This window comes from Poecilia reticulata, linkage group LG3 (genome assembly GCF_000633615.1).
Source record: "Poecilia reticulata strain Guanapo linkage group LG3, Guppy_female_1.0+MT, whole genome shotgun sequence".
NCBI classification, from domain to species: Eukaryota; Metazoa; Chordata; class Actinopteri; order Cyprinodontiformes; family Poeciliidae; genus Poecilia; species Poecilia reticulata.
The window spans coordinates 16,619,037-16,634,830 of record NC_024333.1 but is presented as its reverse complement, the minus strand read 5'-3'; the positions used below and the strand labels follow the sequence as shown (position 1 = coordinate 16,634,830).

Sequence of the window (15,794 nt, the reverse complement as noted above, 5' to 3'; positions counted from 1 at the left end):
CCTGTCATGATCCGTGTTTCTGTGTTTATTTTTGAGTTTTTCTTTGTGATCCTGTTCCCTGTGAGTCCTGTCTCTGCGTCTTCCCCGTTGATTGTCTCCCAGGTGTGTCTCGTTCCCTTAATTACCCCGTGTGTATTTAGTCTCACCTGTTGTCTGTGTTCTTCGTCGGATCCTCGTCATATGTCTATTGTCCAGCGTTAGCTGTCTGCGTCTGTCTGGACTGGTTAAGTCCTGTGTCAGCGTCAGCTCCAGTTATTCAGTCTTTTGTTTTTCAGTGCTACCGGCGATTAGCTGTGTGCTTGTCTGTCTGCCGTGCTGCCTGTTCCTGGACTGTTTATGAGCTTTTATTATTCATTAAAACTCATCATTTCATTTATATCCTGGGTCTCAGCGTCATCTCCTCACCACAACCTACCACACCACATGACACTTCCATTTCATACCTGCCAAAGAGATCCTTACTGCCAACATCCATCAGCTTCTACAACAACTCTTTGAAGAAAATAGAATAGTACGAGTTACAATAAAATTGTATTTCCTCTTGGGATTAATAAAGTGTTTTTGAATTTTAATTGAATTAGTAATGTCAATCATAGAAGAGCCATTTATGTTTGGTTAGTATCCTATTTTGACAAGCAATGGGGGGGAAAAAATTAAATTTTTAAATTTCGCACATAATTTATTTAACTGCACATTTTGTGTTGATTTTATTTAAGCTTACAGTCTATTTCTACTGATTGTGATTCTGACTGTATTTGAGGGAGGTAACTTTTATAAAATATGACAAATTATGATCCCTCATAAAACCAACATCATCTCTTACATCTTTGAATCGAATCAAGTCAATCTTAAAGTACAAAGACATCTGCTTACTTGACTCCTGTACTGCCCTAATGTTTAACAGTATGTGATATCTCCTATTTATGTATTTTTGTGTTTTGTCTTGTATTTTGACCTTGTATGTTTAAAGCTTGTGTCTTGGATAGGTTACTCTTGGAAAACTGGTTTTTCATGGTTACATTGAAATACTTTTTTTTAAGTAATTCACATTTCCATACAGTAAACTGTTTGCTTCTGTTTAATCAACATTTGATAGAATTGTGTCTCAGGATAATAAGCTGAAAATTAATTGATTTTGTTGAAATCTGCTTCTGTAAACAACTCTTACCATTCATTTGCTTTAAAACCTGCATTATGAATAACTTTTACATAGTCTAGATTGAAAACTTTGGGAGCTTTTGGGGGACCAGACGGTTCGTATTATTTAGTCTCTGCTGAAAATTAGGGTCAGGAGGGATCATCCATTTTCTCTGAAGCCTCTTAACGCAGGACAGAAGAAAACATAGAAACAACATCTGCTTAGCAGTCCTGCCTCTCATCTCGGTCGTCGCATCAGCTTCGTTTTTGTGTCATGTGAGTGCTTCTTTGTGCATCAACGGTCAGCAGCTTTAGTTGTTTTTTTTTTTCCCCGAGTCTGTTTCACTCTACATTAGCCTTTTCGCTGCAGGAGAAGCTGGGTTGAGTGAACCTTGTGATGTGTTCCAGTCAGTATGGGCCTGCATGTTCGCCTTTGTTTCCATGTGCCTGCTCTTCCATGAGAGCACCTGAGCTTTGAAGCCGCCTGTTGTCCAGAAGAGCCATCTCCGCATATGTGCTTGTGTTTGTGAAATAAATAAAAGGGAGAGAGGGAGAGAGAGAGAGAGAAATGAGAGCAAGGATGCAAGTAAAGAGGATAGCTTTGATCACGGTGGAGTGTCACAAATGTCTTGTTTCTGTCTGTAAGAACATCTGAGCTGCCGTCACCGTAGTGGATGAAGAGGAAGCGGTGACCGGCGGAGGGAGGATGTTACTCTTGTCACTTTAAATTTGATCGTGACCATTTTCAAGCTCCGGATCTTTGATTTTTGGTTGGATATTGTTTTAAGGGGACGCAAGAGTTTTAACTATGCTCAACATTCTTCTGTCAGCACTTCTCGATCCTGAGAGGCGTCTGAGAACTTTCAGACGGAGCGAGAGGCTTGCGTCAATCTTAGTATGTATTATTTTTGTAGATCCTATCAGTTTTGTGTGTTTAATGTCTGATATATATGAATTTGGGTAATGACCTTTCTCAGGAAATTGTGGTGGTACCTCATGGAAAATCTTTTGTTGGTTTTTCTATACATTTTGTGTGTTTACCTGATTAAGTAAGGGGGCTTAGAGTTCTTCCGTCTTGATCCTCTTCTCGGCTTTAACCAGCCTTCGCAGAGGTCATCCTTTACTTTTCACCTTCAAGGCATGTCTGCTGCTCCACACTCGTGGTATTTTTGCCTTGTAGGATTACGCCTGGTGGGAATTAACTCCTTATAGACCACCTACACAGCTACCAAGCCCTCCTCCACTCCTGAGGAGAAAAGAAACAGAGGAAGTGATCATTAGGGGGAGTGAGATCTGGGGAATGCGATTGCTCGGTTTGTTTGGGAAAGACAGGGTGTGTCTGTGGGTTTATATGCTCTCAATTACTGTAACTGCAGAAATTTTGAAAGTTTAACATTTTGTGTTGCTCTTGTTGTCCAGTTCCTATAATGCACATGAGCTTTGCTAGAAACAAACTGTGAAACAATGCAATCTGAAACTGTAGCATCCTGTGGGTGGGGACTGGTTTAGGAAGTAATAGGAACTTAACAGAATGGCTTATGTGGTTTCCTGTGAGGTAACTTATCAACCACAAGTTTGGCTTTTTTCTTTGCAGTTTTGAAAAATTTATTTTAAACAAACTTATTTTGTGATTGTTCAGAAGAAGAGGGACATAGGCATTGTCTTAATTATACCTTATGCAACTAAGCATCTTAGCTCACTACTCACATTCTTTAAAAAATATATGGTAAGGCATTATGAGCTATGATTTTGTACACAAATATTTAGCGTGCCAGTGGCATCGCCGGGGGTTCCTGCCTATACAGCAGGATGCTGACAGTCTGATTCACGGCTTCAGGTATGGAGCTAAATTAAACTTCACAGAATCTTAACTTTTTTGATAATCAAGTACAAAATTTAAACTACTTAAATTACCAAACCTGAACTGAATAGTTCTATGTTCAACCTATCTTTTTTTTTAAAAATAGTACTTGTTAATATAGTAAGGTCAACAAGTGAATCAAGTTTATTAGGTCGCATCATAAGTTGTGTTTTATGCAGAATAATTGTTGGGGGAATGTATGTGTTTATGTGTGGTAGTGAGAGGCTGGGTCTTTTGCTGCCCAGGGCACCATTAATAAGAAAAAAAAAGAACAAACGCAATAATTTAAAATACATACAGCATTTATTCCTCATCTTCTCAAAGACGTGACAACAACATAAAATACACTCTTGAAGTTCTCTTTTGATTTTGTTTTTAGTGTCCCAACATTGTGAGTGGGACTCATTTGTCCAAACGTCTGAACATTTCTCTGATGCACCCCTGCACTGTACTCCTTTTAGTAATGAACGTTGCACATCGTCTCCCAGGGAAAGTGAGCATTCAGCATCAACAGGGACAGCAGTGTCGCTTCTCCTCATTGTATCCCAGGCTGTTTATCCACACAAACTACAGAGAGGGGGGGAGACATCAGTCCCGGCGATTCTTAGCAGATATCAAGGAAGTCATTTAAAAACGTCATGGATAACTTACGCTCACGAGAGTTATATTTAGTGACAAAAAAATCCTGACACAATCTAAATTGTCGTGAATGGACGATGGGTTGGGGTTTCTTTTTAGTTTCTGACCCCCTTTTTCTGTGGAATGGTTTGCTCCGCATATACACGACACGGCCGTTGCTCACAGAGCCAAGAGCAGGAGGGGGAGAGGTTTCCTCAGCCTGCCGTAGCCATTGCAGCATACTGTCCCACTGATGCCTGCTCTCCACAACTTTTCATCCAGAGGTTAGCCAAGGAACGCCACAACGAGGAGGGCTTATCCGTCTTGTTTTTTTTTAAAATATATATTTTTTTCTTTCTACCCGACTTTTTCCCATGATACCATTCCCAGCTGGACCAAGGTTGGCGTCACAGGCGGCGAAGATAAGATAATGAACTTTGGACTTCCCGCACGGTTTTTCGTGACATGTTTCCCGTCGTCCCGGATAAAATAAAATAACATCGCAGCCCGGCGTGGCGGCAGCTGCTGGGCGAAAATTGCGGTGGAAATCGGGGGGGGAAAGAACAGCGATATAACCCAAGCGATTACCCAAAACAAGCGTCGGGAACAACTTTAACCCTGCTGCTGTTGAGGCGGAATAGCAGAGAAAAATGTCCTCCAAAGCTGCAAATAAGGTGGGTACCTGACCGGAGAAAAACCCAACTCTCAACGTTATGCTGCTGGCTTATGTAATACAATATAATGTGCCGGACGGCCTAGTAAAAGCTGCAATGAGGCACAGCCAGTTTAACTCTACATTAAGAGGATAACTTTTACACTGCTGCTTGTGGTAATGTAATATGGGGAACGCTAGTGGCGTTTTTGTGTTAGTTTTTTGTGCTTTGGTTTTATTTTGAAGTGAACGCCTACGGTCAACTTGTGCTACAACTGGGTGTGCTGTGTGTAGTTTTCTAAAATAAATCATTAGGATTTTTTTTTTTACTGGTTGCAGCTGATATTGAGCAGTCCTGCTATGTTTAGAGCTGGTCTCAGTAAAGCCACCTGTTGATACATGGGGTCCTGGTTTTATTAAAGTTGGGGGGAGATCATCATAAATCTGAAAAATAAACTCTGCGGTGAGACCCTCTTTATTACATATGAGTGACTGCTCTGTCTGATGGGGTTTTTTTCTCCTAAAGTTTTAATTAATGATCTTTAAGGTGATTGAACCAACACTCAACTAAATCTGTCCTGACTGAACACCCTGCATTAATCACATTTGACTTGCTTGTCAGAGCTTTCCGTTATATTTGCTGACTCAATAAGTTTTAAAAACCCTAAGAAGTGTTCATGATGACTTGCTCTTCTTTTAGTATCTCCTAAAAATAATAACTCATTAATAAGACATCTTCACAGAATTTCTACTGAGGCGTCAAGAAATACTTTTTCAATTAGTCAGCTACATCCCCAAATATATTTTAGCCTGTTTTTTAAAAAAATGTGTCCTAAAACAACCCAGAAATGGGGAGGGGGGAAGTTCTCCTTAAAAGTTTGAAAGTACTTTTTTAAAAACTGGACTAATTAAACTGAGCTTCTGATTTTTTTTTTTTCTTTTTGGGTTTCCCACACCTTCTTTTTTCACTGTGACAAGTATGGAATGTGAATTTTTGTACGACAGCAGGAGTGAAATTCAGGTTTGGGCGGTTGCTCCAGTTAGACGAAACCAGCTGCATCATGTCAACTGATGACGTTACAGTACTGTGCATGATGGCTGGGTCACACCTTTGTATAAGACTTACTATTGCACTACCGGTCCTGCTGGTAACCAGCCTCCAACGGCCAGCGTTTCCACTTGTTTCAATCTTCTTGTGCTTATGATTTTGGTATCTACTCCTTGTGTTTTTGATTGCTGTTTATAACGTCATAGTGTGTGTGTCCTGAAAGTCAGGTCGCTCTCTAATTCCTTGAATGCAGTAGTGAGAAATTGCCTAACACACTTTGCTTCATGATAAATACTTCTTATATCAATAAGAAAACAAACATTTCTTTTGTAATAAGTTGATATAAAAAGAAACCTCACCCTTTAAATACTAAATTTCTCTTCAGGTTTTGAACAAAGTGTTTCCTGCCTCTTACAAGTGCTGTTGTTAGATTAATGAGTGCTGTAATTTTGTTCCAGACATAAACAGATCGCTTTGTCTGATTCCTAATGGCCTGAAGTAATAGTTGTTGCCAGTGGTGTAGTTAAAAAAAAAAAAAAAAAACTTGACATGAAAAGTGAACATACCCATGTGCTTTTTTTTATTGATAGATTTAAAACTAGTAGCTTTTATTTATTTATGTTTAATTGATGGGGCTGATTTACATTTTCACATTTTGTGTTAACCTTTCATCACTACTTGTGAACATCACTAGCAATTTAATTATAAAATATTAGGTGACAAGGTTGCAATTTTGTTGTGGGAAAACAACTGAATATCAAATCATTAAATAAAAATTAGAGAAATTGCGTCATTTAACAAGCTTTCTGTCTATTGATCCACATACAGAAAGCCTTTGTAGACCAAATACATGTTGTGTAGCATATATTTTTGTTTTGTTTTAATGAAACAAAAAGTCTGTTGTTGCAGATGAAAAATATTGCACTGTTGTTTGTATTCACAGTACATGGCCATCAGACAATGAGTGTGCAACAATTTAACTTTTATGTCTTCATGGAGTTATGTTTCATGGCACAAACCTAACACAAAACACGGCACTGAATTTTTAACATTTGTCCTTTCTTTCTTTGTTAATTTACCACCACTTTTCTGTGAATTCATTGCTCCAGCTTTGTTGTGATGTTTTTGATGAAATCTGCCAGAGCAAAAGATTCACAACACACAGACTTTTAAAAATTACATTAGCAGAGTAACGGGTTTTATAATTCAGAGGTAGTTTTACCAAAAACGTTTGGAAGCAGAGGCTAACAATTGATCCTTTGCAAACGTGTCACCTTAGCACAGGGGTGCCCAAAGTTGATCCTCGCATATTGCAACGTTTCAGTTTTCTCCCTGGTGGTAGTAACAACCTTTTCAGCTTGTCAATGGCCTTCTTAGGCCTTCTTACGAGCCATCATTTGATCCAGGGAGAGAACTAAAACATGCAGGATGCCGGCCCTCCAGGACCGACTTTGGGCACTCCTGCCTTAGCAGATCGAGGCACCATGATGGACATTGGACATAAGGGACTGTAGTGTTGAACAGAGCGACTAATTTGTCTGTGGAAGTAGTACACAGTTGGGGCTCATAGTCGGCGACATGTACAAAAGTTGGAAATGGCTTCCTGAGAAACCGACCCATACCTTCTTCCTCTTGACGTGTTTGTTGATTTGATCAAATTGCTGACTTTGCCTGAATTAACGCCTCATAATTTATATCACTAATGTCAGAAATGGTGTTTCCTGTTACACTGGAGCAGATTGAATGTTACCGTTTTTTTTCATACTTGTTAGGCTGCGTGATGGTGGGGCATTTTCTTCATGATTATTGTATTTTCCGCACTATAGAGCGCACCGGATTATAAGGTGCACTTTCAATGAATGGCCTATTTTAAAACTTTTTTCATATATAAGGCGCACCGCATTATAAGGCGCATAGAATAGACGCTACAGTTAGGGTTACCACGGGTCCTGTACAAATGTGGATGTGTAATAATAAAGAAGTGGTCCCCGAGTACTTTATATAGTAGTCTGCCCCAGTCATTGTTTCACTCATGGTGTTAGTGTTGCGATATTGTGCCCAACTGCTTTCTGGGTAACACAGACCAACCGGCATGCTGCCGCCGTAGTCTCTGTCTCTCTTTCCCGCACCCCGCCCCTCCTCGGTCGGCGAGGAGAGCCTTCCGCGACTGGGCCGGGGCGTGGCCGGACGATGGTCACCCTGGAGAACGTGGTGCCAAATGATCTGCAGACGACCTGATTATCAGGTCCGTAGGTAGATAGGTCAGTCAAACTTTATTAACAAACCAGTATTCTGACAACTATCCCAGCATGCACCGCGCGCTTCTTTTACGGGCAAAATGAAATTGGCGGCTGCTTACTGTAGTTGCTAGACCTGTTGTGGCTCAGTATTGGTCCATATATATAAGGCTCACCGGATTATAAGGCGCACTGTAGGCTTTTGAGGAAATTGAAGGTTTTTAGGTGCACCTTATAGTGCGGAAAATATGGTACTAATAATTTGACGTGTGCTTTGTTCATACTGCAATATTTGACTTCATTTTACTAAACTTACTTACTTATAAAGTAAGTAAATTTTCATTCATGTTCATTCAAAAAAANTCAAAGTGTTTGCTGCACCGAGGGCTGCTAGACCTTACAATTGATGGCTTCTATCGATCTCCATCTTCATTCCTCATCAAAAGGTTTACGATAAAGTGACAAGTTACTTTTGCATCATTGTCTGTTTGTGCAGCTGAACATGCAGCACCCTATAACCATTTATGCAGTGAATTCAGCTAAATAAAAGATTGATTAGACTATCAACTCTCTTCACAGGAATTAATGCACGCATATGTCCGTTTTGGCAGAGTGGAACTTTTGCACGCTTGATGTCACGGACAAAGGGCTAACATAGTTGGCCAACAATTTCTGTTGATGTTTGAAAAGTAGTGGTATTATTATTATTTTTTCATCCAATAGGTGGATACTAGGCTATCGTGGATAATGACATTTTCATGTACACTGGCTCTGAAGTGTCACACAACTCTTCTGATTGATACAAAAATGCATTAAACTAACTTCAGAGCCAGCATGTAACTGTGACCATCAATACCTGACATTGTATGCAGTTTTTAAAATCCTGGCGTATTGAGCAAACAATTCTTAGGAGTGCAACATTCTCGACTCCCAACTGATGAGACACGGTGATGAATCGGTATTTGTTTCCTGTAAAGCCAAAGCTGATGATGAACTGTAACAGAATGTTACTGTGGTGTGATAAGGGAGTAGCACTTGTACATCTTTTGGCCTCGCGTCTTGGAAGTCAACACTGTTGCAAAATACTGACAGTGTGTCCTAAGGTTAGAGGGGTGTTTAGTAAATGGTTGTGAACGCTTGGCAAAAGTGAGTAAAACATTTTTTCTTACTCCTATTTTTTACCTTTAAATTTTTTGATATGATTTTTTTTGTTAACATAAAAACATATTATACTTTAGCTGGATTGATGGTGATGCAGAGTTCTTAACCAGGCCTCTGAAACAATGTGACTTGTTTTTCAAACCATTCTGCAAGCTTTTAATTTAATGTTTAAAGTAATGTTAGAATTAAAAACAAGATCACATAGTAAAAGTGTTTGAAGGAGAATCATGCTCAGGGCATACACCTACAGAGTCACCTACAGTGCAGAATGACAAACAGGTTTCCCTTCAGATTGCGGCGAAATTAATCAAGCATTGCGTTTTCTAATTTATACAAAGGTGTGTGGTTATTTAAATGGAAATCTTTGCTTGAATAGAAGTGCCAGTTATTGTTATGTTCTTTTCTAAATATGTCATATTAGACATTAATTAGACTTTTGGATATCTTTAGGTAAGTAATGTCTCTTTTATGTCATCAGACTTATTGAAAACTCCAATTAGTCTGCATCAATTTTCATTCATTACATGAAGTGTTGTGCCGGCTCTGTTTGACTAGCCTTCAGCCGTTCCTACCTTCCTCTTGTGAATACACACAAAAGTGAAATGTAACTCAGGGTGTCAGCAATCCCTCCGGCTTTTGCACCGGTTGTGTTTTGACTGAGACGAGTGCAGGAAGCATTTGCATTCAGGAGGTTGCATTAATTAGAGTTGAACAGTGAGCCAAGAACAGCCTCTATTTTGCTTTGATGATTGCACATCTCCATTTGCATCACTGAAGGAGGGAAAGGCAATTAGAGAACCGCGTGCTAGAGAGAAAAAGACTCCTGATGATGTTTTTGTTCTCGGCCCTAAGTGTCCTATTGTCAGCTCTGAGTGATTAACATGGTAGGAAGGCCTTAGACTCAAAATTATTCCTTAAGTTTGTAAATCACACACGGTCTACAGCTTTTGTGCATCCACCATGTTTAACTGTATTTGTGTAAAGCAACTTTAAATGTACAAATGAACTACTGCAGTACGTCTGATACAGGTCAGGGAATGTCACATATTGGGCTTTACAGACCGACAATCTTCGATTAACACACCAGAAACATGCACACACCAATACATAGTCATCCTCACATGAATAAACAAATCTTTGGAAATAGATAGTTGATTTAAAGTTGTCAGAGAGCACGTCAGTAGACCAGGTGTGAGCTAACTTTGAGGTCTGTTAAAGGTTTGCTAGTTGCAGTTGATAGCAGCTTTTCAGGCCTCTGTGTCCAGATTGGCTTCATTTTTCCTGAGGCCATATAAGAAGAGCATCACATTTATGTAGCGTATGGACTTGACGTCAACAACTCGTTGCCGTAAGAAGCTTGAAAGCCGATTTTAAGCATCAAATTCAGCTTCTTAATAAATATCACTTTCCAGTATCGTAAATGTTAAGAGAAACCAGCTGTCCGTGTTTAAGCACTGTGAGGGGATTTGGGAGTGTGACCGTTATCAAGGATATCTGACCTGCTTATCCTTGTCATCTCTGGAGGGATATCCGGGCCACATACACACAGCTGGGGGCAGGTTGATAGCAGATAAAGTGGAAAAAAGGAGGGGAAAAGAGAAAATGCCTTCTCCTGAGGGAGGTGGGGTGATTGGAGAGGTGAAATGGAGAAAAGAAGGAGTGGGAGGGAGAGATGCTCCGGCTATAATCTGAGTCACATGGCAGTTCTTAAAAAGACTGCTGCTCTTTTCCTACTATCACTGAACTATAGCTCTTGGACCTTCACATTAATATCTGTTTCAGTTTAAGTCAAAACGAACTCTTAAATGGAGGGTCTTTTTGAGGTCCGATTTCAGTTTTATGAAGAAGTGTGATGTGCATGTGTTTTAAAAGTACATTCAGTGTTCTTTTTTTGTCTGATTTATGCCAGACTTATCTTATGGTTGATGTTTTGGAACAACAAAGCAGGTTTTATCAGCAGAATGAGGTTCATATTCCTCCCATCTTGGTTGTTTTCTGCATATCTTACAAATTCCTTATAGCAGACTTCCCTCAAGAAGACCTGCTGTTATTTGGCCTTCATTAGAAGTTTTGGTGGAATAAAATGGTTCTCATCGTGTCTCACTTATCTACAGGCACTTCTTTTTTTTTAATTAATGTAAATGTCCCTTTGGTTCACTCAGGGATAGTTTCTTATCATTGTCATGTGGCCAGCACAGCAAAGGACACTCTAAGCCAGGCCTGCCTCCTTAATGGCAGGGCAATGCGAAACAGGTCTCTGCAGGGATTTGTCATTCCTACAACGGGCATAAGGGATTTGACGCAGGGTGTTGTGTGTGTGTGTGTGTGGGTGCGTGTGCGTGCATATGTGTGTGTGAGAGACAGAGATGGATAGAGGTAGTGGGGGGATACAAGGGAGAGTGCATGTGGCAGCCGTGGCTCAGCTGGTTGGGGAAAAGAGAAAGAGACTGGAACAGATTCATCCCAAGGCTTGTTGCCCTACATGCCTGTACACACACACACACGCACAGTCTGCCATGTGCTCATTTGCCTGTATTCCTCAGTATTGTGAGGGCAGATTTTTTTCAGTCTGGGAAGCAGTCGTCCGTCTGAAACGGTGGTTGGATTTCCAGCTGAAAGGACTAACTTTCTGGAGTTTAGCTCATACCAATTTTCTAGACGGGGAGTTTTCCTGAAACATAAGAGGCTTTCTAACTCAAGCAATGAACCGTTTCAATAAATGCTTTCAATGCTAATGTGTGCACCAGTTCCTTTAGAAACCAGCACATAATCACAAAGTCACAGAGATTTAGCTGTTTTACACTGAAAATATTCTCCTTTGTTTGTCTTATGTTGCATTGCTACTAGATTACATTTTGCCTGTTCAGAGCAGATTAGGATTTATCCTACGTATTTTTTTTCTTTGTTGACGTTACTGTAACAGATATATCAAAATATGGTATTGAATGTCGAATGCAACTGTCTAAGTTGGGCTTTACAACCAGCGGCGGCTCTGGAGCCACATTTTAGACCTCATACAATAACTCTTAATAACTTTGGCTAAAAATTACAAAGAACCAATTAATGTTTTAAACAGATAATAACATGCAGGTTCGAACAGTTTTTCAATTGTGTCTGGGAAGAATAGCAATAGCAACAAAACAAAATGATTCAAAAAGTACTAGGAATATTCTTTTTTTTAATGAATTTTTCTCGTCATTAGGTTGGAAACATGCCGCTTTATTGGTTTTATTATTTATATCATAACTATCCCTTACAAGAAAACGTTTCCATCCTACTTTGAGGAAAATCCTTGTGTTCTTTAAAATGTCAAAAATATGAATAAAATGGTGATTCTTTAAAAATGCCAAATTTCCTATAGCTAATATTTACCATTATATTATTATTATTTGTTTTATTCCAATGATCATGTTACATTAGTGACTTTTTGTTTGTCTGGACTGAAGGTAGAAATGGGTCTTTGGATTGTAAAGCTGGAATGATTTATTGTAGTTGCATAACCACATTTCTAGTAGCAAAAACGACCAGTACACGAGGAAGAACCCTCTGAATGTGGCTAAAGCTGGGCTGCAGCTTGTGCTCGCTTTGACGTCGTTTACTTTTTCTCTCTTATTACCTTTTTCAGCTTGTGCTGATGGTGAGATGGTTGGGACAGTGCAGGACACACCGATGTGGAAAACCTATAGAAATGGCATAATTTCTGCCGTTAGTGTGGTTTTTAAAAAAGGGAGCGTGAGAGTGGACAGGTGCTAAGTGGATTCTGTGATGTCTGCATTTAAACGAGAGTAGCAGAACATCTCAGCTTGCAGAATATCCGTGCAAACTGGGTTCTGTTTTTTTTTTTGTCATTTTGTTCTGGCTGTTCCCACAGTCTTGAGATGACGGTGCATACTGCACAGACATGGTGGCACTGCCTCATACAGACATTGTAATTTCAATAAATACATGTCTCCTCTATACAGTATGGAGGTAAGAGGTACCTAAGGTAAATAATGAGATGATTTTGAACACATGGATTCTCTTTAAAACCCATTGACTCGCAGTTTAACTGAGTCTCATTATCTTCCCGAGGCCTGAAACTGAAAACTCAAACATTTATCAAGTTTTCCAAAATCATTAACTGGACTTCTCTTAAGTTATTGAGTGCTAAAAGTTCTGAATTATTGGATGAGTTTGGATAAGTATTTGTCTGCAGATTGTGGTCTTGCACTCCAGCCTTGGGACAGCGACTCCACTGCCTGCAGCCAATAACATTGTGTGAGACTGCATAAACTTATCAAGCAGACAACATATCTGGCTCCTGACCGTCTGCTTGTTTGACCCAAGCTACTCTGAGCCCTTCCTGCTGTTCCTCATCTGATTCATGTTTGCTTTCACGGTGGAGCAGCTTGCAGTGCAACAGAAAGATGACAGATGCTTCTAGTTGTAGCGTTGCTTGGCACTTGCAGTTTGGGATTTTACTACCTCTTTGCTCTCTGGCATGTTGGTAATCTAGTATGTCTGCTACGGTATGTGATTGTGTTCACTTGGAAGCCATCATGCTGTAATTTGTGATAACTGTAAACCTTATAAACAAAGCTCTGGCTTTACCTTCAGTGTGTCTGCAAAAAGCCTTGAAGTCTTAAATCCATGCATTTAAAATCAAGGCCTTAAAATGTCTTAAAATCATTCGAAAAATATGTAAGTCGGCCTTAAATGTGTTTATGGCAGATCTTAAATGTTGTCGTGTCAGGAGGACTATTTAATCTCGTGTAATCTTTGTAGTTTATTTTTCTTGTGGGACTTTTCTGTCAGACAAAAGCACATCATTACATTCTGTGACTCGTGGTTGAGGTGACCGCCAGCTAGCTGCTAATAAATCCATTCTTGCTAGCTTCTTTTTTTGCCTTTATCATTGGTAAGTTTAAATTATCACCAGTTGGCCGGACGACATTCATCTTTGCTCACTTCTGTTGCTAGCCAGTGAGGTGCGAAAAAGCTTGACACTCTTGTGCATTTCTGCCACGATACAGGTTACAAATTTCATTCATAGCTGTCTTAAGAAGTCTTAAATTTGAGTTGGTGAAATCTGTAGAAATCTTGGTTTCATCAGATAGAAAGGATCTTATAATGTTGGCTTTACTGAATTACAACAGACAACTATTATGAATTTACTGTAAGTCCTTCTGTCTGTTGTTCACTAAGTGCACTGATGGGTGTTGGTTATCCTCGTAGCAAGCTGCATTGTGTTTCTGTGCTTGTGTATCTTGTTAAAAAATGCATGGGCTCCCCCTCTGTCTCTCATCCTCTAGTATCCTCTAGTGAAATGGGGATGATGTAGTCAGATAAGTGCTGGGAAAATGGACGCTCCTACCACAGTAACTCATTAAATCTCTATAGATTCTGCCCCACAACATGCCTATTGTAACAAAGTCCTCAGAAGGCTTGGGAATGCCATCGAGTGGGCTTGGCCTCATGTTTTATGGTGCCATGTGACTGCAGCTCTCCTGAGTTGTGGCTCAGAGTTGCATAATGCCAGGGATGTTGTGAAATTGGAAAGACGTTGTGTTTTTCTGCCTAAAATATTCCAGTTGTTTGCTCTGTGTCAAAGTTATCCTCTTGCAGCACCTAAGTAATCATCTGTAGTTTGGGGAGATGTATTCTTGCACATTAGACTCTTTGTTCAAGAGTTAGTTGATTTTTGCTTGTTTCTGTGTACCTATGAGCATCTTATTGACTCCTTTGTTTAATTTTTGAACATTAGGTTTTGTTTGAAATGAATAATTTACAAGTATGAATAATGGCTTGTTTTTTTATGGATGGGTGGTCTAACAAGCTTGTACTTGGATTAAGTGGCGCTAAAAATAACTAACAAAGTAAGAAAAAAAACAATTTGAGACTGTATGAAAGGGAGGAATATATTTGAATATAAAGGAAAAATATTTGCATTATTTAGACTTTATTAGATCAGTGAAAGTACCATAGCTCACACTAGGATAATAAATCGCTAACAATATATATCGCAATAAACACATGATTATTATCAACAGATATATCTTATTGAATATTCAATATATATAATATTTCCTATAGGTGGATGTAAGCAGAGGAAAGGCTTTAGCCACTCAACCTCTCACTACTAGCTAACCAACGTTGCTTGCAACAACTAACCCACTCACTCTTTGGATACCTAGCAACAACAAAAAATCAATATCAACAATTGGTGATATCAACTGATATGAAATGTGCTGCGATAAATTTTTCATGATTGGTCTTCCAGCTTTATCTTAATTAAAACAAATAAACCTGATTTAGACATAAAGTCTAAACAGTTTTGTTTACAAATAGATATAAAAGTCAATAATATAAATATAGATATAAAAGTCAAGATAAAATGTATCTAACAGTTTTGGAAGAGATACGTCTTCCTTTCTTTTCTTTTTTTTACTTTAATCATTTAATGTAACCATTTTCTGCTTATAGTTGTAGGTCAAATTGGACACAAAACTCCAGTTAGTGGATGCTTAATTTTGATTATTTTATTTCAGCTCTGTCCACATTTGCTTTGGCATTTTTCACATCAGTGCAACTTATGCAAAGAACAGACTCAAACTGACAGCAAACATCCTTCTTTACATCCTAGTGAGTGAAGCTAAATACTCTGTTTTTCATGTCGTCCAAACACATTCACATCCTGTAAAGTGATGTATTTTTGAAATCCATCTTCCCTTGGCAAGCTCTCTGTATAATAAACAGTGTGCAAAAAAATCTATTTGAAATGTGACTCTGATGCAGTTTTTTTTTTTTTTTGTTTGAGACGATTTACTTCCTTCATGCTTTCGCTCTGACTTCAGCCGGAGCTTATCAGTGTAGATGCAACAGAACCTGCTGAATTTACCCTCAAACATGCCTCTTCTATTGTACAGTGTAAGCACAACACAGTGTAACCTCTTCATCTTGTCCAAATGTCAGACGTGGTCCTTTTGTCCCTTTTCCTACCACAGGAAAGATAATTCAGATTTCTACAAGATTAATGTAGAAACCACATCTAAAGCGTTACAACGCTTTAGATGTGGTTTATAGACTTAATAGGGTGGTTTG

At 39.2% G+C, this 15,794-nt stretch overlaps 1 protein-coding gene across 8 annotated transcripts in view; it reads left to right on the top strand.

The window, feature by feature from the left end:
• The window catches only part of tjp1a (tight junction protein 1a), a 100,879-nt gene that overhangs the window by 44,400 nt on the left and 40,685 nt on the right, over positions 1–15,794 (top strand). The window contains exon 1 of one of the 8 annotated variants that reach the window (XM_008405201.2): positions 3,807–4,290. The exons of the other annotated variants lie outside the window; for them this stretch is intronic. Coding sequence (XP_008403423.1) covers positions 4,267–4,290 — 24 coding nt within the window. The 5' untranslated portion in view covers positions 3,807–4,266. Of the gene's footprint in view, positions 1–3,806; positions 4,291–15,794 lie in introns of those variants that run through there. 8 annotated transcript variants of the gene reach the window in all.